Source organism: Homarus americanus, unplaced genomic scaffold (assembly GCF_018991925.1).
Source record: "Homarus americanus isolate GMGI-L3 unplaced genomic scaffold, GMGI_Hamer_2.0 scaffold74, whole genome shotgun sequence".
Lineage (NCBI taxonomy): Eukaryota > Metazoa > Arthropoda > Malacostraca > Decapoda > Nephropidae > Homarus > Homarus americanus.
The window spans coordinates 4,120,578-4,147,974 of record NW_024716951.1 but is presented as its reverse complement, the minus strand read 5'-3'; the positions used below and the strand labels follow the sequence as shown (position 1 = coordinate 4,147,974).

The window sequence follows — 27,397 nt, the reverse complement described above, 5'->3', positions numbered from 1 at the left end:
CAGTGCGCACTCCTTTATTTACATCTTGTAACTCAACTTAAGTGTCACTCACATCACCTTGACCCAAGTTTTAATTCAATAGGGAGTTCCATATTAAATTCATGCCTTAGGCTGTCTAGTTATTCATTCTAACTTGGGCGGTCAAAATGTGCAAAAGTTCACTTATAATTCCTATTTACATCTTGTTGTTACTCTACAAAAGTGCCAGTCATATAAACTTTTACGTTTGACTAATTAAAATGGAGATATTTATGATAGTTATTGACTGTCGACCAATTACTCAATCTAGCATTGGCAGTCAAAATGCACAAAGGCTTATTTACACTCCTATTACATTATATAATTCCTCTGTCTTATTTTAACTTGAATATATAAAGAAATATGAAATTCTTGGCTCCATCTGGACAATTCCTTGGGCTACGAAGTGCAACTGCGACAATCAATTTACATGGCATCGATGACCATAATGCGCAAAGCTTAATTACATCATACATGTCATTTTCTCCTTACTCAAAGTTTCATCCTCTCATAATTTCTAAAAAAAAAATGTTTCGATAGTCACAACAGTAGTGTCAGTGAGCCGCGGTCTTATAAACACATTTGCTCATACAGAAGATATTTTGGCCTTTTCATATCGCACATAACACACTTTAACTGTTATATTTAAATATCTTGCTACAATAACGAAGGCGTGGTGCAATAATAATTTATAGCCACTGTTCTAGAAGCTTTGGGGCAACATGTACAATACGAACGTTCAGGGTCGTCCTCGCTCGCTGTGTTTAGGTTACGCAACCTGAACATGAAAGTTATTCTGAGCATAAACTTATACAGTGGTGTGTCCAGGTAATGGGAACAAACCCATTATCTGTCTCAGTGCAGGAGACAATGATATTGGCCGGTGTAGGAGTGAGGAGCTTCTTGATAAGTTCAAGACAGCTATAGAACGTATTAGGTCGAAGGAAGGGATCCCCGTCATATGTGGTGTCCTGCCTAGAAGGAGAGTTGGCAATGGATGGTTGTCAAGGGCAGTTGGTGTCAACGGCCGTCTTGACGGATATTGCAAGTCAATATCAATCCCATTCATTGACAACTGGGACAACTTCTACGGCAGAAGGGACCTTTATGCTTGGGATGGGATGCATCTGTCTTGGGATGGGGTGGCATCCCTGGCTGGTTCTCTCGAAAGGGCAGTTCAAAAGATGTCGAAGTCTTTAAACTGCTAGGAGAACATATGAGCACGGGGGTGGAGGAGACTGCAGTGGGAGCGGGTAAATAAAGTGAAAGGTTAAGAACATAAGAAAATAAGGAGTCTGCAATAGGCCGGTTGGCCTGTGCGTGGCAGCTCCTGTCGAGTTACTACCACTCTCTATCACCCATGAATCTATCTAGACTCCTTTTAAAACTTTCCAGCGTTCCAGCACTTACTACAAAGTTGCTAAGCATGTTCCACTCGTCCACCACCCTATTTGTGAACCAGTTCCTTCCTATCTCCCTCCTAAACCTAAACTTATCCAACTTAAACCCGTTGCTACGAGTCCTATCCTTTTTATCCTCTTCACCACTGATCGGCTCGTTTGCCGCTTGGGCGATCGGTCACGTCTCTGTTACGCACTGTTTGCAAGTACTGGGCATGCACCGGCTCCTGAATGTACCTGAACCCGCTCCAGTGTTGGTCAAGTCTTGATTAGAAAGAGCTCACACTCGGTGCCGTCACAACACTTTCTGGTAGATTGTTCAAAGAGTTCACAACTCTCACTCCGAAAAAGTTTGCCCTCACAGTTATCTGGACTTGCGGCTTCTTCAATCTTCCCGGCTGACTCCTTCCCGTGGGACGAGCGTCCGCCAGCTCAAGTAAGGACACTCAACTAAAATGGTACACTTGTAGGATACTTACCACCTCTGCCAGGTCACCTTGCTTCCCCATCTGGGGTACTGTCACCCCATCTGGTCCCCGAGATATGCTAGGGACTGTCAGTTGGTTGAAAATGTTCAAAGGAGGGCCACCAAGCTGGTGCCTGCACTTCGGCATCTCAGCTACCCTGCGAGATTGGAGCGCCTGAACTTGCCTAGCTTATACTACAGACGGGCAAGGGGGGACCTAGTTGAGGTTTATAAGCATCTCAGGGGGCACTACTCAGTTGAGTGTCTGCTGAGCTGGTGAGTCGCTCAGGTGGAAAGCCTGAGGCAGGTGAGACAATCCAAGATCAGTGGGCTGTTCAAACTTTCGACCTTTTATTGAAGAATATAAGAAAAGAGTCGTGACCGATCTCATAAGCAGTAACAAGCCGATCAGTGGCGAAGAGGATAAAAAGTAAAAAGTAAAACTTTCAGGGTAGCTGAGGTGCCGAAGGGCAGGCACCAGTCTGGTGGCCCTCTTTTGAACATTTTCAACCAACTGACAGTCCCTAGCATATCTCGAGGACCAGACTGGGTGACAGTACTCCAGATGGGGAAGCACTTCACTCTTGAAGATCGTTACCACGGTAAATACTACTGTAAATCCTTATTAATCACTAAGTCACGACTGCAAAGTTTTATAAAACATAATTATAAGTAGAATAAAGTTTACAATAGACAGTGTGTTATCTGAAGAGCAAAATTGATTTAGAAAGGGAAAAGGAATCAGAGAAGCTATTTTTGGTTTGAGAATTTTGAGTGAAACGGCTTTAGAGATCCAAAGAAATTTGTACAAAATCTGCTCTGTTGGTTTAGCAAAAGGCTTTGATAAGGTAAAGCACAATGAATTTATAAAGATCTTGGAAAAAAAGTAATTAATGAAGGTGATATTAGATTTTAAAGAATCTTTATTGGCAACAGGAGGCTACACTGTTCGTAAGTAATAAACTTACTAATTGGTTCACAGGCAGCAGGGAGCAAGACAAGGCTGTGTTCTATCTCCAACATTGTATAATATATATTCAGAATTCTTAAAGAGAGAAGTTGTAAGTGATAATGAACTAAAAGTTAATGGTAAAGTAATATCAAATATACGAGAGGCAAGGCATAACGAGTTAGTGTTATAAGGCGGGAACCTTCCTGTAAATAAGTTGACAGCTTTGTCGACTGTCCTTGGCCAGGTTGCCTAAGTTGAGGCCCTCAGATTAGTTTGTGCAGCAACAATCCCCCCATAATCAGCACCACAACCGCTCTAAGGAAAATTCCCATCGGCGTTTTAATCCACATCCATTTAACATTGGATTCTTTTTCACCTCTGAGGAGTAGTACTGAATCCTCGGGGAAGTCTGGCCGCAGAATGGAGAGCTCTGCATTCTCGAAATCATATGAGGGCAAGGGCATCAAAGGCGTCTTTTCTAGGGGGGATGGTACCACAGTGGGAGAGTAGATTCTCTCGGAGGATGGTACCACAGTGGGTATTCAGTAGAGGCACTTTTGGAGGATGGCCTTGGGGGAGGAGAAGTACTTTCTTTGGGAGGATACCACAGTGGGGAGAGAAAGCATTCTTTGGGAGGGATGGTACCACAGTGGGGAGAAAGTACATTCATGAGGGGATGGTACCACAGTAGAGAGTAGTACACATTCTTTGGGGAGGATGGTACCATAGTGGGGGAGAGTAGCACATTCTTTGGGGAGGATGGTACCACAGTGAGGAGAGTAGTACATTCTGGAGGATGTACTTTCTTGGGGAGGATGGTACCACAGTGGGGGAGAGAAGTACTTTCTTTGGGAGGGATGGTACCACAGTGGGGGAGAGTAGTACATTCTTTGGGAGGGATGGTACCACAGTTGGGGAGAGTGGTACATTCTTTGGGAGGGATGGTACCACAGTGGGGGAGAGTGGTACATTCTTTGGGAGGGATGGTACCATAGTGGGGTAGTGTGGTATACTATCCTAGCTTACATGCTTCTGTTTCGGTAAAAATGTAATAAGTGAATTGAGAAGCCCGCTCTGGTCAGTCATCTCAAGACTGCCGGTTTTAACGTGATAAATGAACTCACTTGTAAGTAAACGATTTTTATATAGAGTGGCGGTGTTGCTACGCCATTTTTAATGACACCAACAAGCTTGGGTTCCTCGCAGCCATCAGTGACACAAGGCAGCCATCTGTCGGAACAAAGCTGTTTTCAACTCTCCCAGGTGCCAGTGTAAAATGACAGTTTTCTTACTGTATAAACCACAACACTTGGGTTCATTTACCTCCGCCCATAAATGTTTTGGACGCCGACTCTGTTAATTGTTGCAGATCTTCGTTGGTGAACTCTTCTGTATGGGATGCCAGGACGCCCTCAATATCCCCTGATTCCAGTTCATCAAGCCTGCCTGTCTAGCTAAGCTGAGGATATCCTTATTCACAGCTGGGACTAAGTCCGTGAATCCTGCAAAACTGTTGATGCACTCGGGGCCACAGTTTACGCCACACACCATTCAGGCAACTTTCTGAAACCTCTTCCCATGCCTTGCCAAAGTTGTTAATTGCATGAAGAATGTTGAAGCCGGGCCAATATTCTCGGATCAATGGTTTATTTTCTCCATCCGTAGCCTTGAGCGGCTGGGCCATGGTACACCTTGAATGCAGCGATGACGCCTTGGTCCAACGGCTGCATCAGTGCTGTCGTGTTGGGAGGCAGGAATACAACTTTTACAGTCATGCAAGTGGTCGAGATTGGGAGGATGAGCTGGAGCATTGTCAAGGATCAGAAGAATTTTGAAGTTAAGGTTCTCCTTGGTACAGTATTCCTTCAATGCAGGGATGGCGTACACGTTTAACCACTGGCTAAATATGGCGCCGGTTACCCATGCCTTTTTGTTTGCCTTGTAAATGACAGGAAGGTGATCCTTAGAGTAACCTTTCAGGGCCCGTGGGTTAGCATCGCGAAAAATCAGCATAGGCTTCAGCTTTAAGTCAACGGCAGCGTTCGCGCCAAGCAGCAGCGTCAAGCGGTCTTTTGCTGCTTTAAAACCTGGGGCTCCTTTCTCCTCCTTGGAGATATAGGTTCTCTCAGGCATCCTCTTCCAAAAGAGACCAGACTCATCCACCTTGAAGACTTGCTTCGGTGAGTAGCCGCCTTGCTGGATAATCCTTTTGAATTCTGGTGGGAATGTCTTGGCAGCAACCGTATCTGAACTGGCAGCTTCACTAGTCATCTTAATGATGTGGAAGTTATAATGATATACTTAAATCATTGAAACCACCCTCAGCTGGCTGAAAAGGTTTCTTCCTTCGATCCTTCACCCTCTTCTGCCTTTAAGTCGTCAAACAAGGATCTGGCCTTATGCTGGATAACCATAAGGCTCACAAGGGCATTGAGTTGATTCTGGTCCTCCATCCACATTGCCAGCATCTTTTCCACCTTCTCTATCACAGTGCTTCTAGTACGAGTTGTCTTAGTAGCACTCAGAGAAGCACCACTTCCAGCACAAACCTTAATCTTGTCAGCATTGGTCCGGATAATACGCACCGTTGTGGGGGTTAGACCAAGCACAGCGGCTATGTCCACAGCACGTTCCCCTTTTTCAAATCTGGTTAATACATCTATTTTCGTAGCAAGGGTAATGGTCTTACGTTGCCTCTTCACTACACTAGCATCAGCAGTACTTGATGGGCGCTTGGAAGCCGTTTTGAATGGTTAGAGTACAGTTTTAGAGCAAAAACACTTAAGCATGCATGAATGATGTGAAGTCATAACAGAGACTGGCTTGGTGTCGCTTGGGGACGCTGTGATGTTCCGCGAGTGAGGGCATAGCGCGGCCAGACAGGAGCGGGTGATGCGCCGTAGGGTGATTCCGCAAAGAGTACATTAAATTGGATGATGAAATCCTTGGATAATTCTAAACCACAATGTCTCTATGGTAAAACTTCAGATTCTGCATAGTTTCTATGTTACAATCAGGGCCGGATTCAGGGGTGGGCAAAGTGGGCAGCTGCCCACGGGCCTCCACATGTGCGGTAGTAGCTATATCAGGGCTGGTCGACTTGAAACCACATGAATGACTCCAGTCATGTCTCACTTTTGTGTGTGTGTGTGTGTTGGGAATTTGTACACTATCAATAAATATACAGTTAATTAAAAATTTCTCAATATTCTAATTTCCTCAATATAACTGCATATGGCTTCAAAATTCTCCAAAGATGTGTTCAAATTTTCCCGGGGGGCTTACAGCGCCCCCCGGAACTCCCAGATGTTTAGGCTCGCTTCACTCGCCACCCCACCCTCTTGTGTAGTTATAATGAGGGGGGCCTCCACAAAGAGGCTGCCCATGGGCCTCCACAGGTCTAAATCCGGCACTGGTTACACAATAGTCAACCCTCACTTTATGGTGCCCTGCCAGAACCCAGGATGCTCACATTCCGCGGTGGGTGTACCCCTTTACACGGGTGAAGTATAATTTTTTTAATTTAGCTCATAAAATTCATACAAATTATCCGGCCAGAATATAATTTACATTGCTGGAATTCTTACAATTTGATGATCATTTTGAATATAAACATCATAGATTTTGCATTAGACATACAAATTTTAGATATAATGTTTACTCTTGAGTAAATATGTTATCTTTTGTGCAAAATATATGATATTTATATTCAAAATATTCCTGGTCTTACAAGGAATCCAGCAATGTCAATTATATTATCCTAACTTTAGTCTGATTTATTATTTATTACTAAAAAGGTAAACAGTCTGGTATTCCCACACATTTATCTAGTAGGGACGTTGGTGGGGGGTGGGGGGAAGGGAGGGAGGGACCGGCGACCGACCATCTGTTACCGTGTGAAGAATTTTTTTTTTATTAACTGAAGATTTTTATTTTAGCTCATAAAATTCATACAAATTACCCGGCCAGAATATAATTTACATTGCTGGAATTCTTACAATTTGGTGATCATTTTGAATATAAACATCATATATTTTGCATTAGACATAAAATTTTTAGATAAAATGCTTAATCTGAGTATGTTATGTTTTGTGTAAAATATATGACGTTTATATTCAAAATATTCCTGGTTTTACAAGGAATCCAGCAATGTCAATTATATTATCCTAACTTTAATCTGAGGTATTATTTAATACAAAATGTTAAAATCTAAATTTTTCACCCAACATCTCTTGAAGGGAGGATTGGTGGGGGGTGGGGGGGAGGGTTGGGACTGACCGCGCGGTTGGAAGAGGGGGAGGAGGCAAGGTGGGGTACTTTGATTGACAGATAGTGTCGTGAAGAATATTTTTTTTTTTATTAACTGAAGATATTTGTTTTAGCTCATAAAATTCATACAAATTACCCGGCCAGAATATAATTTACATTGCTGGAATTCTTACAATTTGGTGATCATTTTGAATATAAACATCATATATTTTGCATTAGACATAAAATTTTTAGATAAAATGTTTAATCTGAGTAAGTATGTTATCTTTTGTGAAAATTATATGACATTTATATTCAAAATATTCCTGGTCTTACAAGGAATCCAGCAATGTCAATTATATTATCCTAACTTAGTCATGGGGTATTATTTATTACCATACCTGGTTTTCCCCAAATATTTCTCAGAGAGGGAAGAACCGCAGTGTAGTGTGAGAGGGGAGGAGTCAGTCCATTATTTGAATGGACACACTTCATGCATCGTATTTCATTTCTTAAGTATTAATTGTGTGTATGTACCATCACAAAATTAAGATGTTATTTTACTACAAATATAGTTATGTGTCACAAAGTGAGTTATATATTCAATTTACGCTGCTTCGCTTTCACGTAGTACTTCTCCGGTTGCGCTTAACCACGAAGTGAGGGCTAACTGTACATTTGGCATAAGTGGTATTAGTGAGAGTGAATTTGATGTGAAACTCCCTCGCCCCTGTAATTGCCTTTATCTCATTCGGTCGTACACGGTCCCTGTCTCATTGCACGTGTGTCAGCCATCTGTATCATGCTATACTGCTGTACACAAGACATCTGTGAATAAATTATTACAAAAACCTAGGGGGTTTCACATCAAATTCACTCTCATTAATACATTCGGGGTTATCCCGTCCTAAGTTGACAGTTTCCGGAGGTGTGGGGGGGATTAATCTTTTGACCATAGGGTCATCCCTTAGGTCTCTCCTTAAGCTACCGTAATTAGCCTTCCTAAAATCCGGGATCAAGGCCGAATTTTCCTTCTTCCTGCCATCCCATATTATGTTAAAATATATGGCTTTATGATCACTGTTTCCTAGTTCGTCTCCAATCCCAACATGTTATGGATCCTTAAATATGACACATAGAAAATGTAGTTGTCTTGTTGTCCCTCACACAGAACAATGCTGCAAGTAAACCACAAACAAAACCACCTGAACCCCTACCCTCCCATATATCACTTCCCTCCCTCCCTCCCAGCCATATTTTTTTTGTCCACTACTGTTCATCATCTATGCAGCCGTGTGAAACAGTGGCGCAACAACAAATAATTCTCCTAGAATATGTGCTTACTGCTATATAGACTGCAACTTCAAATGCTGTACAGTATATATAAATTTATAAAGGAATAATAAAACACACTCATGATAATACCATTCATGGAATAAAACAAATTAAAATTGAATATAAAAAACATAATTTGACAATGACAACAGAAAGAAATATAGTTTTGTAAACAATAAAAAAAATAGCTTCTCCTTTTTTAAAGAAAATAAAAGTATTCACATATGTACATTTCCATTAACCATAATCTTAGGCATTTTTTAAAGCTATGTAAAAAAAAAAATGAATGCTTGTGTTCATTAATCAATGTTTGTGTTTCATACTTCATCCTGTGGCTGAGCCAGATTCTGCAGTATTGCATGTTAAATGGTGTTATTAGAGCAAGTGGTAACCAATGAGTTAATGAAGTTTATGTACACATCAATATAGAGTACGTATACAAATTTTAAGCTTATCAGGCATTTCTCATTTTATAATACAGGTTGGACCCCGCTAATCTGGGACCCGAGTCCAGCAGCTTCGATGGTTAGGGTAGATGTCATAGCTCACTCCTAGTGGCTGTTGCCACTATTTTACCTTTAAATACTTATAATTTACCCCTAAATATGCCTCCTAAGAAACCAGCAAGCAGTGGAAATGGTCGTAATGTGGTGAAACATAAGCATGTGACTAACTATTTTAGAAAAGGTGTCTATACATTAGACAGTGGTACATCGGTCAAAGCCTTGTGTGCCTTCTTTTAACCTCGGCTTTGATGGTTCAGAATTTTCGATAATCCGGAGCCAGTCTGGTCCCAATGTAATGGGGGGTTTTTTGAGGTAGGACGTATAGAGAGAATATTTAGTAGTAGGATGTAAAGAGGGGAAGTTTGGTAGCGTGGCCGATTAGTTATTTGCACTGTCAATACGCTTATCTTATACGTTCTTAAGGGACAACTTCTCAACACCACTTCGATACAACTATTTTTTAATTCACTCAATGACATGGATACATTAATATCAATATTATATCGGGGTTACGTTACTCGACACTGACTCGGACACAAACATGAAAGGAATACACTTCCCACAGTAGGTAACTCACCCTAGGGATAGTTCTGACAAGACTCACGTTTGACCTGGCGGAGGCCCAGTGGGTGCTGCTAGGCTGTCTCATATGCGAGACTCTGCTTAGTTGGTGACGCCAGGGTCTGGTTAGAGAGTCTCCCTCCCGACCTGGGGAGGGGACGAGCGTGACTCTCTGCGAGTGAACAGAATGACGACCCGAACGGGAAAGAGATGACAGTAATCAGACTGACAGAATGACAATGAAGCTTGAATGAGACCGTGAACGGGACTGCAGGGCCTTTATATAGGGGTTCAACAGCCGGCATTTTGACCTCTGCCAATTAACACTAAACTGGTTAGATCTGGACAGCTGTGTCCAGGTGTGGTCATGCCCAGGTGTGTCTTGGTTAGGTGTGGTTGTAGGTCAAGTCACCCACCACCTCAAGTAATTAGCGGACAAGGTCAGGTCCCTTGGGTCCTGACCCAGGGTGTGTCAACCTGGTATGTGGTGATACCACGTACGTACAGTTACTGTTATATGTGTTGTAATTCTCTGGGCTGTAAGCTATGGTGTGATAATCATTCATTACACCAAGCTTCCCGGATTAATGAGGTTCAACCTGTATACAGTACAGACAGTCCTCGAGTTATGAACAGGTTATGTTCCTGGACCCTGTTCATAAGTCAGAAGTGTTAATTCTATCGGTTAGGTGTTGTTAAAACACAACCCTGCCCACACAAAACAACAATAATACTGTAGCCCATACATAACAAATAGGTAATGTAAATACTATATTGTAAATAATGTGTTGTTAAACAATATAAAGTACATAATGTAATAAATAATATAAACAATATAAAGTACATAATGTAATAAATAGTATATTAATTACAGATTTTTTTGAAGAATATACAGTATTGGGAACCCCGTAGTAAGTATCGGTGTTCATAACACGGGACTGTATGTAATTTAAATAGTAAAGTAAAAGTTGCCCAAATTGTGTCTTAATTGACTTGCAGGAACCAATAACCTTAAGTACAAATAAATACTGTACAGTATGTAACTGCTGTAAAAAAATTTCATCAATGTATTCATCTTCTGGCAAATACATTTTCTTCTCTAAAGGCATCAAAGGACATGTGTATCACTGTCCCAGCATCAAATACAATGATAAGCTCCTGAGACTCTAGACAGACACCTGTTACTCTACCATTTCTGCTAAAATTTGATGTTGACTCCCAACTGATGTTATCAGCCATCCTGAAAATCACAAGTATAAGCAATGCTTTAGTGCTAAAAATGAAGGAACATTAACTACATCATTATCAATACACAATACCTACAATATTAGTTTTAAAAGTTTTATTATTCTATAAAGAGGGACAGCATTAATGGTTTTTTTTTTAAATTACTTAAAAAATATATCTTGTAGTCTCAAAACAGAGGGACTGTTTTAGAATACAAATATTTAAAAGATTTAATGTACAGTATGTGGTAAAGGGAAACTTTCAATATACATGTACTGTACAGTCCAGTACAGTATTAATATAGTACAGGTAGTACGTAGAGTACTGTGGTTTACAAGATAAAGTAATGCAAGGTGTAAGTTTATTACCATTTTTATAACTAAATTAAAAAAGATAACAATATTCTAACTAAATCTGCAAGCAGTAAAATACAAAAATAGAAACATTGGCAACAGAGCTACAGGCCCTAGTGATTAGAGAAAGGAAATTGGAAAGTGTACATAGACTGTATACAGGAAAAACCCATTCAGGCTATTCTGTATGGGAAGAGAAGTAAAATGAAATACCCTTAACAACTCTAAAATTAAATTAACAAAAACAAACCATTTTCTAACAAAATGAAGTACAGGGTGACACTATCAAATCTATTTACTGTACAGGTGCTCCTCTACTTACGAACGAGTTACGTTCCTGAGGCTTGTTTGTAAGTCCAACTTTACTCTTGTAGATACCAAACATATTGTAAAAAATGAAAAGATTATGGATATTTAGTACAGCTATACCCTTTAATACCGCCTTAAAACCCGGCTCACTCTTCTCCTCTGAGGTAATGTTTCTGGAATTTTCTTCAAAATAATCCAGTCTCATCCACATTAAACACCTGTTCTGGCAGGTAACCCCCCTCAGTGATGATGTTTGTATCTATGAAAGTCTGTAAGTTGAACGTTGTTAAGTAGAGGAGCACCTGTATTATACAAAACTGAAGATATTTGATGCAAGAAGTTTTGAATAAATCTAGGTTATATGACACAAGGAAAATATTTTGTGGTAGGGAGTTACAAAAAGGTTAGTACAGTACGGGGTTTCCAAAAGTTTTTGTGTGCAACACTTTTGCAAAATGGAATTTCAAAAGAAATAGCCAGGGCCCTCCTAGATGCTCTCATATAAAGACACCTCTGATGGCAGTATGAAGTACAGCTCATCAGAACAGTAACTGTGGGAATATCTATAAAATTAGTAAAGTAATGAAATATCCCTGAGAATTTTCAAAGCTTATAAATTTTAGTAAGATCTGTGCAGTATTGCAGATTTGGTTGTGGCCTTGTCCTATACTGAAAGAGTCAGCAAAGTGCTCCAACACCACATCCAGCCACAGATGAGTGTACAGTTGCCTCCACATAAACGTACCACATCTTGGGAATGTGTGAGGGCATAGGTACGAGACGTGGCATTGCAGTGCCATAGTCCTGGGCATGAAAGTGTGGATTACCGTTTGCCTGTTCCCTGTAGCTCAGTCCTAGTCACTCAGTCGCGGCTACACAACAATACTACATCTTATTGCAAACAGAGTAATTTCACTGTTTCACGCCCATTCATTCAGCCCTGACTACAGTGCTGCATTGCCACTGATGTGTTATGCTTAGTTGGTTAAATGCTCTAGATTATATTGTTCAAAGTTCTCTCATATTTCTTGTGTTATGTATTGTTATGTTTATTTGTGTTAAGCCAATCTGTTACTTGAAGCTTAATCATTCTTAATTTGTAATTCCTGTTTATTCTGTTTATTACAGATCTATGGATACTGATGTTGAATAAAACCTCCCAGTGTTTACCTTCATTTTCATAACAGCCACATCTCGTACCCAAAGCCCTCACACACTCCCAGGCTATGATACAATCATGTGGAGGCAACTGTACATGTCTCCTAGTATGGTTTTGTTCACTATTTCTCTGAGGTGTCAAAATAGCCCAAGTAAGTTAGATTTTGTAAAAAATAAAGCCTACCAAGAAAGAGCAAAGCAAGTGTGACTACTCTTAATGGTTGTTGGCTAGGGAATGAGTGTGATCACAGATGGCTGATTGGTCCTGGAATCATGGTGGATATAAATGGGTGAGTGTGTGTGTACTAACTGGGTAAACACAGGCTCTAATCACACCTCCTTTGAGAATAATGCTCCTAGTGGCCAAGAGTGGTACTGTGATGGACCACATCACTTATTCCTAGTACAGTATGTGTGGTAGCTAACAGTGAGGCAACCAGAGTAAGACATCATGATATAGTAATTATTATTTCACTTAATGTTTTTAGTTTCAATGTGTAGTATACTCAGTCTCCTCCATCCTGTTTAAATATGAATAATGTAGTGCAATCGATGCATCTAGAAAAAAAAAAGAGTAAAAACTTAGTCTACCTTATATTTGACAAAAAACATGCACTGCGCTGTACTGTATTGTAATAATGGTTAGGCGTAAAGAAGGGAATACTGTATAGGCATAATTTACAATTAAGAGGTGATAAAAGATGGGAGGAGTACAGTATATGGATATTAAAAGAAAAGTTAAAACAAATGGTGAAAGCATGCAAAATATGAGCATAAAGAAGATGGGGGGAACAGGTGCCAAAGTACCATATGATAACATTTACCTTAGGTTATTGGGCAAGGACTTTGAGAAGGTCTCGAACAAGCCATTAATGGGGTTTAGAACCAACACATATAGCTGACTTGTGATGATGTCCATACCTATGAGAAACACCAAGTCCTGAAATGTTAAATAAAAAGACTTTTACACACAATGGACAGGCCCTGATTTAGGTGACACACAACTCAACAATAACAAAAGTGATGCTCACAATTTCACATGAAGTAAATCTGTCCAACTCAATCCCATTTAATTGCTAAAGTAGACCAGATTTTTCCCGTCCAATATCCACAGTTTTATCAGCTCACAGAACCAATCACAATTTTCCTATTTGACTTTACTGGCATATTTTGTAGAAATGCAGCGAATGTTAAACATATGGCATTAGTTGTTGATTACTTGGGGTCAAGTCCTAGGAAGTCCTAACATAACCAAACCTCGAACTAAATCTTTATGGACAGGTCCTTAATAAGACTGGGCCCACTTAACCAGTCACCAGCACATGTAGCCAAAGTGAAATACCTGTACCGGGATGCATCGTTTAGCAATTGGGATGCATTCCTGAAAAACAGATCGCTAAATGATTTGATCACTGAGCGAACAGAAACGAGAAATAATATCTAAAAAAAGGGATAACGAGGAATAATATTCATGAAGATGGCACATAATTGTGTAGTGGAGTTGCCTGGCTGACTCACCACTCAATAGCACTCAGAGTGGGTGAGGCTGAGCTGTGAGGTACGTTATTCTTCGACTCGTAAGTATGGGTAGATATTCGTATTTTCTTCATTTTCTTGTAGTAATCTTTTACATGCACACATATTTGTTCATACCGAATGTGCAAACAAAACAAAATAAATTCTCATAAGGTCAACATCATAAAGGGAATGCCTGTACAGTAAACAGTTCTTACCTGGTCTGCTTGTTAGCCGACAAGAGTGGAGGAGGAGGGAACAGTCCGTACAGTACTCAATAACACACCAGTCACAATAATAACAGCAATGCACAACAATAGAAACAAACAATGCACAGCGACTGATAATGTACAGAGCAATACTGGATAGTAAAGCACATATTGCAATGTTCAAAGGCAGGGTAAACACTAGTGTAGTAATGACCTGGGTAGGTAACTGGCATATCTTTACAGTACATGCTTTCTGTTTAATGAACCTAGATATGTACCCCCCCCCCTGGTTACTAAGAAATTATTTCTGTTTTTTGCTGGAAAAGCTAAGATAATGATTTCTAAATTTCAGGTTGACTGATTCATAAGTAGTGTCTTATCTTGCAGCTCCCTTTCCAAGTGGCTTAGCGTCGGCCTTGAAAATACAACATTGCCACGAACTCTGAGTGATCCGGGAGACATACAGTACCACACTCGGCATTTATTTTACACCACTTAATTTTGTTATTTCCACCTTTTTTCTATAAGACTCGTGATTATATAATACAGTACTGGATAGGTAGGTGAATAGAAAAATGGAATTCAAATATAACTTTTTTATTTACTCACTTGTGACAATTCCCAGTGAGTTGAAGATTGCTAAACTGAACAATTGTAGATTGTTAAATAATCAAGGGTGTTATAAATTTTAAATCACTATACTGAATTATCCCCAGTAAGCTAGTGTGAATGCTCTGCCAGTGAGTGTTCAGATACAATCATCCTCCTGTGCATGGCCCAGTACCTAACAGTGAAAATCTGAGGAGTGAGCAATAATCCAGCCATCGGGTAAGATTACTGAAGACATTGTACTGTTGTAAGTAAGTAAGTTAAGCTGTAAGAATGATGAAAGCTCAGTTGTAGCTTACCTCAACAGCTACAGCCCATGAAAGTCCTGCAGCCTGCAAGTGAACTTTCTCAATGATGATATCTTCCATAGCATCATATACATACAGACTATTCCTTGAAGAGCACAACACAACACCTTTAGGATCTGTACCAAGATAAAATTAGATGTAAAAAACATAGATATAATACAGTAGATGTTATTGTGATCAAAAGAGCTGCTCTTTTTTGAATTATATGAAGTTTGCTGGGTTTACTTTAATATGAAAATTAAATATGACTGTTCAATGTACACAGATCATTGACAATGCTGTGAGCCATTTTATCAGCACCAGCTTGTATATACCTGCTACAGAAGCTCCAGTGACAGTCAAGTGCTGTGGCCGGGCTGACACTAATAAGCTGAAAGACAAAGCACCTGACTGTTCTCCATCACAGTAAAGAGGTTTGCCATAGAGAGATCATAAGGTACTGTGTATAGTACCACATATTAAATGGAATATCTAAAATACTGTACTGTCTCTCCAGAATCACGCTCACAGTGGAAAAAGGGAAGAGTGCTTGATGCCTTATAAAACCCTAAAAGATAATACATTACTGTATATCATTAGAGAGAATTTCAACATAAACATATTATAACTTTGCAAAGTGAAAAAAACAAAAACAAAAAACATCATGTTCTGAACCAAGTGTACAGTAGTTCTGAGTAACTAACTTATCCTAACCTAACTTAACCCCATCCTAATCTGAATCCTGGTCTAACCTTTGTCAATTTTCATAACTTATGCTGTTAAGATGGGAAATTGGAAAATATTAAAGCAGCTTAAGTAGTGATAAAAAAAAATATTTCCTACATTGAAAAGATCGGAATCAAAACTTAAATCCAAGTCATTCTAGAAAATATTAATCATGTTCAGAGTAAACAATATGCTACTGGAATCTACAATTTACAATTACAGAATTCTGAATATGTATAGCACCACCATTTAGCATAGTTAATAGCATATAAGATGCATGGCCATATGAGCAGGGAATATTTAGGATAAAAAAAAAGTATTTTCCTCCTACGGCCATAGTTTATTCAAATAATATACCGAGTACCAGTAAATGTGAGGAATAAAAAATAATAATACCAATAAGTTACAAAAAAAAAATGCTGCATTGCCAAACCGGTAAATAAAAGACAAATGAATGTTTAACACAGTCGCCATTTGCATGTACATCTGTCCTCCCTGTTTGCCATAGCAACGGTAATGCTACCTCCGCCGATTCCCCTGCAACGCTCCCCCCAGACGTCCTGCCGCTCCCTCACTTAGCCAGCTAACTTGTGTGCAAAGAAATATATATTCCTTTTATGTGTTTACCCTTAGGACAATTATTTCTTTTACTTTTTTTCACAATGTGCATGTAGGATGGTGTGTGCATGTATAGTATATCAGTAAAAAATAAATGAAGAAATTTACGTATATCTACCTGAAAATACGAGTTGAAAACAAAAGCTTAGCCCAGTAGCCTGGTGGTTACAGAGATAAGTCTAACCTGGCTACAATGCCGCCAGCGATGTAAACAGATGTAAATGTGAAAAGAAAGTTATCTGTGAATCTTCACTTGTATCAGATATTTGTACAATAGATTGAAAAATAATTGTTGCAGGTATGGCATTAATAGATAATAATGCTTGTAAGAGTTCAGAAATGGTTACTGCTTAGCTACCTGTGAAGAGTTGGGTGTCTGCTGTGTAGATGTTAATCGTCTCAGGTTAACGTCATCAGTACAGTACAGAGTAGTTACAAATCGACCTTTTACATTTACAATAATTATATTTTTTAATTAATAAAGAATAATAATACACTAATGTGTTTAAGTAAGCTGATTTTTTGCCATTTCCACACAAAAAAGTGCGTCTTATATGCCATAAAATACGGTAACCACTTGCTTTATAACCGGATGTGTTCTATAAATGGATGAAGATCTGTTTCCACAGGTCATGCAGCCGTCAAGTAAAAGCAGATTATAACTTTGATACTTGAAGACAGAAACTGTGTAGAAAATATTACCAAAACTCAAATCAATAACATGGAAGAAGTAAAACCTTTGGCCAACTGATGGAGAGACTCAGAAACTTAAGGAATTTATTCTAAAATTGCTTATTTTGATTAAATAAAAGGAAAATTAATCATAATTTATCCTGACAAGTATAATAATATGAAAGACATAGCAGTGCAGGAAACTTTCTACTGTACAAGTTTCCTAACCTGGACAATGACCATAGTGCAGTGCAAAAGAAAAAATAATGAAAATTAGGAAGTCTAACTTAAGGAAAACTCAGGAAATTATATAAAATAAAGGGAATAATGTATTGAATTAGGAAATCCTATCAAATGCCCAAGATGAAATGTCAGGGGCACTAGTGAGATTCCTGCCGGAATGTTCCCTGACGGAGACACTGGTGTGAAGTCAAGAGAAGAGAATATTCATATCTATCAAATTAAATTACTGTACTGTATTTGAATGTTTCATAAAATAATTTACTCACTAACCTGGTTGATGAAGAGCAATAAGACTATCCACGGGTTCTTCCCAAAAGGGTGATCGAGTTGACGAGTGGCATTTTAGCTCCCACTGTTTACTGCGTCTAGAATATGTCACATCTATGTCCATGACTACAAAACACCCGGCAGTAGAAGGTTCCATGGAAGACCAAGCAATAGCAACACTCCATTCACTGAGAGCACAGATGCCTAAATTCTTGTATGTATTACTGAAAAAATTAATTATTTCTTGGAGTCAGGCAAAAATTGATGTTGGATTACATTGTGAAATAGTTTAAGAGGGTGACTTATTATAGGAAAAGAGGTGCTTTAACAATCTGTAGATTCTGCTTCATCCCATGGGAGGTTGGCAGAAAAGAAGTGTACAGGAGCTATGTATTGCCAGAGAAAAATCTCACAAAATGTGACACTGAAGCTTGAACACATGGGGTTGGAGATAGAGTGGCAGCAAGTGTACAAAGAGCAGATAACAGAACAGTGAATAAGTAACATAAACCTCAATAAAAGCAATAATTATATCACTGATAAAGGTTTGGGAAGTAAATGGAATCCATGAGTTACTGAGTAGACTGATTGTCTTATGAAGAATCATGAAACTCTTTATATAGATGGAAAAAAGACTTACAATTTGAAATTTCCTAAAAAAATTATTGCTAACATCTTACCAAAGCGAAAGGTCAAGTCTATTTTCTATAACCTGCCACTTCTCCTTGTGGCTGAACTGGACATACAGTATCCACACATCCTTTTCTGTCAGTTTAGTTACGGCCACCAAGTATCTAGCCTCCTCATCTGATGGTAGTCCCACTGCTACAATATCCCTACAGTAAAGAGGGGCAATATTAGTCTCACTTAACCATGTAGTAAAAGAGGAGCGACAGTACTGATACACTACGGTATATATTTCTACAGTAAAATAAGGGTAATGTTAGTCTTACACTGTATAACCCTACAGCATATAGGCACAATTATAATGTTAAATGACACATCCCAACACTCGAGAGGAGCATTATTAGTTAACCTTTTTATCCTCGGTGTAACATGGGGTGAGGGCATTGTCACATTACACCCAAGGTCAACCATTGCACAAGTTCTTAATTAAAGGTACAGAAAGATGTTAAGACTATGGCCCAAAGAATAATTAGGAGAGCATCAAACAAGACTTGTAAGGCGCTTGAAGGTGAATTTACATGAAGAATCTGAAAGCTTTATACAGACAATAGAACATCGGTAAAGTCAAGGTAAATAAATATTAATTACCTTGGCAAATGTAATTAAGAATTAGATCAACATGTCTACAAATTACCTCAGCAAGTGTAATAATTAGACCCACACATCTACGAATTACCTCAGCAAGTGTAATAATTAAACCCACACATCTACGAATTACCTCAGCAAGTGTAATAATTAAACCCGCACACATCTACGAATTACCTCAGCAAGTGTAATAATTAGATCCGCACATTTACAAATTAGCTCAGCAAGTGTAGAGGTAAGGAAGGGATGAGGTCTTCAGTAAATGTGAGAGTAATGGGAAAGAATCAAGATTATCTCTAAAAGAATGACAGGTGAAGAAAAGAAGAATAAATTTCACCATGGCACAAATACCTAGAGGAAATAAACAACTGTAGTAAACAGAAAAGAAAAAAATCCCACTAAAATGAAGAAGAGGGGAAGGTCTGCATTGTGCCATTCCACCACATGGAGCTTCAGGGTATACAGATCTCATGATGATTAGGAAACACTCTTATTCCACCTGATGATTACACAATAAACACCCTAATGTTAACCTAACCTATTCATAACCTAAATTAACTCGCTTCCCCTTATTTAACATCATGGTGTTTAATTATAAGGTGACTTAAGCTGGGAGGTTCCTAATCCTCATGATATTTGAGAAAAGAATGACTGGTAAAATAGATACTGTTCCCACTGTTGTTAATGGGTCCCAAGCTTGATGGTTTGATTAGGGTCATTTGACCTACAAGATGAGAAAAGAACCAAGGACGGGAGTGTTGGCCAGTTTCTCAAATTCAACACATGGTAGTTTTGATTATGATGACTACAGTAATTTGTATCCTACAGATTAATTCATTCATTATCTGTATCATTTACAAGGTTATGTTCTACACTACAGGTACAGGTACTTGCAAATTTTTACCTTACATCAGAAGCTCTTCCAATATGGTGTGAGGCATCATCTACTGTTTCCCACTTCTCTTCTCTTAAGCCTTCTCCTTTTGAACTTTGCTTCCCGTTAATGCTACCCTTGTCGACAATGTGATGATTTAATTTTACCCTGTCCTGTCTAACTCTATTCCACAGAGAAAAGCCAAACTCCTGCACTATGAGGATACACTGCTCACTTCCACCGCGTAAGGTAATAAGAGAAGAGGTGAGAACTTTCCCGTGCTTCTCATTGGCTGACAAATTGTGAAACCTCGTATTTCCTTCACCTGTAAACTTGACTGGTTTCATCAACAGTGTTTCAGCAGAACTAATGGCATCTTCCTTTTCATTACTATTTACTGCTTGTTTATTTGATTCAGTGTTGCTTAAGCATTCCTCAATCTCATTTCCCCTCACTATTTTTTCAAACCCTAAATCCATTGTAAAATCATTCTTTCTTCTTTTCTCCATTTGAGTTGCATCACTTAATTTTTCTGGAGTGTCCTGAACAAAATCTAATAAAGTATCTTTCTCATCATCTATGATATTACAATCTCTGGGAACATGAGAAGCCTTAGGTTGCTGCTCGATCTTAACATCTGGTTCACAAAATGATACAAGAACACTATCTTTGTCAAGATTCTTCTTATAAATATCTTTTGCACAGAGTCCATTGACTGAATTCTCTAAGAACTTGGACTGGATTTGTTCTCCCTCCCAAGAATGCACTTTAGCCAATCTCCCATTCTCTTGTTTTACATCTTTGTCTCTATCCTTCTTTAATTTATCTTTTTTACATTCAGACTCCATTTCATCTACTGTGTTTAGAGTGGTCAAGTCGTTTTTCTCGTGAAATGTTTTTCCTCCTCCTTCATCGCTCACTTCCATCATATCCGCTTCAGTTATTTCACAATCTGATCTTTTCTCTTGTTCAAATATTTCACAATAAAATTCCTTCATCATTTCTTGTTCTATTTCCTCAATCAATATTTCTTCAGTAAGATGTTCCTTGTTACCAGGACCTGCATGCATCTCTGGGTGTTTCAGAGGCTCACAAGAAACTGGGCTAACAGTATTTTCTCTCACAGTATCATTGAGTCTTCTATCCTTTAGTTCTGTTTGATTACCTGACCCACTTCCTGATCCTCCTGAATTACTATTCTGAGAAGTTCTGCGTTTTTTCCATCGTTCTCTATAAGAGATGCAGCTTCGTTTTATCTCAATGTTTCTAGTCAGGGGCAAGGCCTCAGAATCAAAGAGGTCCTGAGACCATATTTCAATTGACTTTTGAACTTTGTATTCTTGCTGTACATGTTTTGTGTTACTATCAAGACTTTTATGGACTAAGGAATTAGAACATGTTCCTGAAGCTTTCATTTTGTGTTCATTTGCAGGCAAACTGTTAGAAGTAGCATTCGTGTCTCCTGGCTTAAGTGTACCACTCACATTTTCAATCCAGTTAACAACAGTACTGCTAGGCATGTAAAGTGAATCTTGAGTCTGGACATAAACCTCACAGCTGGTCACTTCATGCCCACAACAAGGATTAGAAGGAAGAGTTTCGTCATCTGTTTGAGGGAAATTTGTTGAAGTATCAAAAGTGGCATAACATTGTTTTTCAGATAAAATCAAATCAACAATTTCATTATTATTATTTGATTCACCCACAACTATTTTTCTCTTGTCAGAAACAAGGGAATTTTGTTCAGGAAAATAAATGCTATTGTTGTCTTTGTGACTGACCATTTCAGACAAAGAACGGATTTCAGAACTATCATTACCAGTTTTAGAAATTTTGGGTGAGGGTTTCCCGTGCTGTACATCAGTGTCTGTTTCAGCTGTGTCAGTAAGCTTTTCAATGCTAATGCCACTAGATGAAGGTCCTGGATCAGTCTCTTTCATCAATACTTCAGACTGAATTGAGAGTGACCTGTTAGATTTATGTGTTTTGTCTATTATCTTCCCCTCAAACTGTGGTGTAGGAGAGACATTAATAACCTCTGGGGATTTTTCACTAAATGTGACCATTCTTGACATGCTGGACATCAGATCCCTTTCTGCTGCATCAGTTTTTATAGAGTCACTGCACAGATCATCTGTAACAAGAAGGTTCAAATATTAGAATAATGAGAAAAACAAACAAGGCTTTTCATCTATTATTACCTGGGAAATATAAAGTATTATTTACCAATCGACATATTTATACATGCTGTTCCAACACTGATGAAAACAATCCAAATTATTCAGATGGGACAGTGAAAGAAGGAAAAAAGCAAACATCCAATATGATCCATATCAGTATACCAAGTTTCAACTTGATACATGTACATTTGGCTCCACTCCCGCATTTACCACGTAGTGTGGCCAGTCCTCTCTCCCTGAGATGTGAATCCTGAACTGTGAAATGTGAATTTGAAGCATTCACTAGTGAGAGAGAGGGAGAAGGGAGGGGGTGTGGGGAGTATACTTTTTGTTCACATTAAGTTTTTATTACAATAAATATGTGGTGCCCACTACCTGATTGATTTTATTGGAAATTAATTCCTTCAGTATGATGACATCTTATCTATTTTTTTTCTGGCTAGTACTAGACGATTACACTCAGCTGAGGAAAACCAAATCGGTATTGTCAAAGCATTGTCCTGCACTGTAATCTCTTCTTACTGATATACACTTTCCCTCCTCACCCCCTTGTACTCCATCTCACCCCCATAGAAAGACACCGAGCCTGACACCCTTCCCCTCCCCCTTCCCTCACTTGCAAATGCTTCGAATTCACACTTCAGAGTTCGGGGTTTACACCTCGGGGAGAGAGGATAGGCAATGCTTCAGGGAGAGAGGCTAGGCAATGCTTAAGTGGTAAATGCAGGAGTGGTGTCAACTGTACATCACCCATCCATTTAATCCATTTGAACCAACTTTGACAAAATTTCACTAGAAAGTGCTGAACGAGTTGATTTCAAAAACCTCACTATACAGACAAATAATAATTACAGACATTGACACACACACATTCCTATAACCCCTGCCAACATCTGGAGATAATACAGTAGTACCTGTAATAATAATAATAATAATAATAATAATAATAATAATAATAATAATAATAATAATAACAATAATAATAATAATACTTAATAATAATAATAATAAAAAAATAATAATACTTAATAATAATAACAATAATAATAATAGCTGGTCTTTTGTTTCTCAAAAGCATCATCAGTTTTCCTAAGGAATTCACTAGTGCTCAAAACACTACGTAGACATGTGAAAGACTTGAAAATATATATAAAAAGAAATACTGTACTACAATAAAAGATAACAAAAAGTGGCAGTTTAACTTTTATAATTAATAATCCCTTAAGATTTAATACTTCATAAGCCCTGTAATCCTCCAGGATCATAATTTTCTTAAAGGCCTCCACAGAAGTCAGCTGCTCCATGGATGCAGGCAACTGATTGTACAATCTGGGTACTGTATAGAAAAAGGATCGAGCAGCAAAAGAACATTCCCATACTGCTCTAGGCTCCTCAAGGCATGAGGGATCATCACTACTATGCAAAATCATTTCGTAATGTGTAGTCAGTGGAATTACAGTAGTAGGTTGGCCAAGTACTTAGGCTCACCAAATATTAGTCTCTTAAAAGTCATTAGACAGAGTTTGAACTTAATCCTAGCTGTATTTGGAAGCCAATGTAATTCGATTAAGAGGGGTAGTGGGAATTTTCAGTGGAAAAGTAAAAATAATCCTGGCAACCCTGATCAACACCGTTTGAACTTTCTTCAGTAGATAATCAGGTAGGCAGACTCATAAAGAGTTACAATAGTCAACCCCCAAAAATAAGTGAATGTAATACTGTTACAAGACACTGTCTATCCAAAAACTGTTTAGCAGCATATACAGTGGTTCCTGTAGATTTTGAATATGAAAGTTACAACTCTTAACTAGTGAATTTATATGCGCTCTAAAATCAGTTTCGAGTCACAATACACTTCAATATTACAAACAGATTCAACATGACAGAGTTGTACTTCACCAAAGTTTAAAGAGCCAAAATCATCTGTGCTGTCTCCCCTTCTAATTCCTTCGATGGTGATAATCTCGGTTGTCATCATTCAGCTTAAAGTGTTCTCCTAGCCATCCAAATCTTAATATCAGACATCAAGGATTTCATTATTTCCTCAACATTTATTATTTTCACATAAAGTTGTGTATCATCGACACAGAAATGGTAGGCAATACCATGATCATCCAGCAGAGATGCAAGACTACTGGTATAGACTGTATGCAGAAGTGGTCACAAAACTGATCCTTGTGGGACACCAAACTATAATAGGACCAGGTCTGAAATATACATACACGAGAAAATTTACAGCAGAAACAAACCTATGATCGCACTACTCTATGTGCAACACCTACACTCACCATGTGTGTCACCGGCTGCATTGTGTCGCCTCAGTGTATCTCTAACATGCTTCTTTGCCTCTTTAGCTTGTTTATATTTCTTGAGTTTGTGTTCTTTACGACGCAGTTTCCGCTTTAATTCTTCAAGCTCTGCTGCCTGCTGTGAAAATATATTATACCAGTACTATACAATAGGTGTTAATTCATACAGTACATTGCTTTGGGAGAAAGAGGCCAATGCAGCCTACTGTAATAAGACTGTAAATGTAAGCATCATTTTGCACTGCACAGTACATTTTAGAATCCTAAAGTGAACCCTTTATATTTCCAAATGGTTCAACTTAAGTTGTGAACATTGGGTTGGTAAACAAATAAAGTACTGTACAGTAATTGCTAATCAAAATGTTTAAAATGTTAACTAATGCTTTTACATACATAACAAAAAAGACTGGTGGGGAGTTAGGAAACTACACACACACTCCTGCAGATCACAAGTTGAATCTACATACTGTACACTTGTTACCATACTAAATCTAAACTGTACGTATTCACTTTTTCCTTGCTCGCCACCAACTAGGATTTTCAATATTATAAGAAACTTAATAGTAAAAATAGTGTAAAAAAGTAACAAGAAATGAGACAGTGGAGCTACACTAACCTTTAATCGTATTTGTTGGTCATCACAACAACACCTATAAAAGCAGTCATCACAACCAACAAAACCTAATGATTCTAGGTAAGGTTAAGTTATGTTGGTAAGTTCATGTTGTATGTTTTTATAAAAGGTGTAGAGATGTATTGAAAGCTGACAAGTGAAAGGGTAGATGTTCAAGTTAGCTAATTCTCAATGTTTTAGTCAAACTTGCACAGGTAAATTAGCTATGTAAGAGATACTGTACCGGTGTTTTGTTCATTGCTTCAAAAACAACTCTTATCCAAGCCAAGAATGAAATGTGAGTATCTTGTCTGCTTTTCCTGTTTCAACTCTAAACTTCTTCTGAAGCAATAAATGTAAAAAGACCCAATCCAACCTAAATTACTTTGCCTAACTTAGTTTATCTGAAAAATATTTGAAAACTGTTGGATTAGTTTAAATAACCCAGCACAAGAGGACCATTATACACATTTGCTTCTGTACCAAAAGACATCAGGGAGCTTAAGATTCAAACCACAAAAACAAACATATCAGTGTAAAATGACTGCACATCTAATGTGAGCCTTTACAAATAAGATAAATTGACTGCCTTTCTTCTGATGGTGACACCTTACTACAGTACAAGGTCAACAATTTCATTTATGGAACATTTATTTATTACTTCAATATTCTTGAAATTAACAAATCTTGTGTCTGACCTGCAAAAAATCTACACAGTAAGTCACATCCTCCATACCTTCAAAAAATTTATCAGAGCAAAATATGAACAGTATTATTATTGGTTTGGTCATCTAGCAATTCTTAGGATTTTAAGTTTTGGAAACAGGAGTTTAGACAATTCAATGGTAAATGTTTACTTAAGTGCTGCGAGCGATTTCGCCAGCAATTTTTTTCCCTGCATGAATTTTGCTGTTTTTTTTTAATTAGATAGTTTTTCTGGGGAAAAAAAAATAATGTTTTTCTTATCTAACCTAACCTAACCCCCTAGTGATATTAATTATTTATAAGCCATTGCAAGAATTCATGTAGAATATTACAGTAAAGATGGTGAGGCATTGAAATTTCTCCAGGATCATGGTGTTTTGCCAACTGAGGCTACTTGTGTGAATTGTAACCAGCCCTAATAAACACCCTTGGTACTGTGGAAGGAGAATTGCTGCGACCTGTGGATGACGAGGACCCCGATGACCCCAACTCCGACTCTTCCGAGGCTAATTAAGGTAAGCACAAAGGTGGATAGGTTAGGTTTAGGGTTGGGTTGGGATTATTCTGACCTTCATTTTCTCTTTAAGCGATCATGAGCTGAAGAAATGCCACAGAAGAAACGTGTCTTATAATTGTCTGAACTAGTGATTCCAAAACTTAAAATCCTAAAAATACCTGGATGATTTTTGTGAATAAAAACTAAATACTTCTTGTTCCGCACCAGACTTGTACTGTACACTATAGCTATGTATTAACCCGAGTCCATTTTACACAAAATTATCATCCTTGGCACATGAAGAATGTCGTCACATGTTAGGCTATGTACTGTATACAGCAGGTACCCTTTGTTAATCACATTTACATTTAAAGTTTCTCTAACATAATCAAAATATACCTTTTTATTTTCCTCGTTCTCCATTTAGACAGTTGGTAAAGGATAACTTGGAAATGAAGGATAACTTAACTCTTGATCCACCAGTCTCAAACATCCCCGTGATCGTGTTGACTATCATATGACTGCTAATGCCCTATATTACTATGAAACTGAGAACAAAAGATATAAGGCAAGTTTACAAAATACATTTACATATAACTTCTTGAAACGTTTTACAAACACCTTTGGAAAGTTCTTTTTAAAAGATTACAATACACTTGACTACATGTTAAAGGAAACGAACACGGCCACCAGCTGATGGACCAAAACAAACAAGTATCTCTTCTATACTGTTCATACTAAGGAATAAAAAATAATTTGTTGTAATATCTAATCTATTAGATTGAATAAATATTTTAATTATTGGACAGTAAATCTGACAATTGTGCATAAAAAGTGAAGTGATAAACGTTTAAATAAAAGTAAGGGCAACTTTGGTCAGAGGTGACGGGAGGCGAGACTGGAGTAGAGAACATAGGGGTAGATAAGGTCATTGATATATAGGGAACAAACAGCACTTGGAAAATGAGTACAAAGACGGTATGAAGATGTCTTAAGTTATTCCTACTGAGGAACACACTCTACATCCCCACTGATTTTTTGCAAGTTATGGGTTAAAATTCGATACAGCACTTATCTTTAGGCCTATAGGCTATAGACATACTATAAACGCAATCTTTAACACACACAACAAGTATCATCAGTGGCGGCTCGTGCATAGGGCTGCAGTCCCCCCAGACACTCACTGCCAGGCGTATGATTCCTTTAGAGAGACAGCTCAATAATACACTACCAACAAATATATCATTTTATATGTTATTTAATTATTTT

The 27,397-nt window shown here is 38.3% G+C and overlaps 1 protein-coding gene across 4 annotated transcripts; it reads right to left on the bottom strand.

Moving 5' to 3' along the window:
• Positions 1-9,439: 9,439 nt before the first annotated feature.
• On the bottom strand, positions 9,440-26,794 carry LOC121858663. Of its 4 annotated transcripts, none has more exons than XM_042355223.1 (8): positions 26,528-26,793; positions 24,294-24,432; positions 19,856-21,959; positions 18,360-18,515; positions 17,683-17,903; positions 15,166-15,290; positions 13,358-13,473; positions 9,440-10,726 (listed from the first exon to the last, which is right to left on the bottom strand). In XM_042355223.1, exons 1-8 carry the CDS (start codon positions 26,549-26,551, stop codon positions 10,558-10,560), a joined length of 3,054 nt encoding a protein of 1,017 aa, XP_042211157.1. In that variant the 5' UTR covers positions 26,552-26,793; the 3' UTR covers positions 9,440-10,557. The 4 variants fall into 4 exon arrangements, with proteins under 4 accessions (XP_042211157.1, XP_042211158.1, XP_042211159.1 ...); XM_042355224.1 differs by having other exon boundaries at positions 24,294-24,429; XM_042355225.1 differs by lacking the exon at positions 24,294-24,432.
• Between the last annotated feature and the right edge of the window lie 603 nt (positions 26,795-27,397).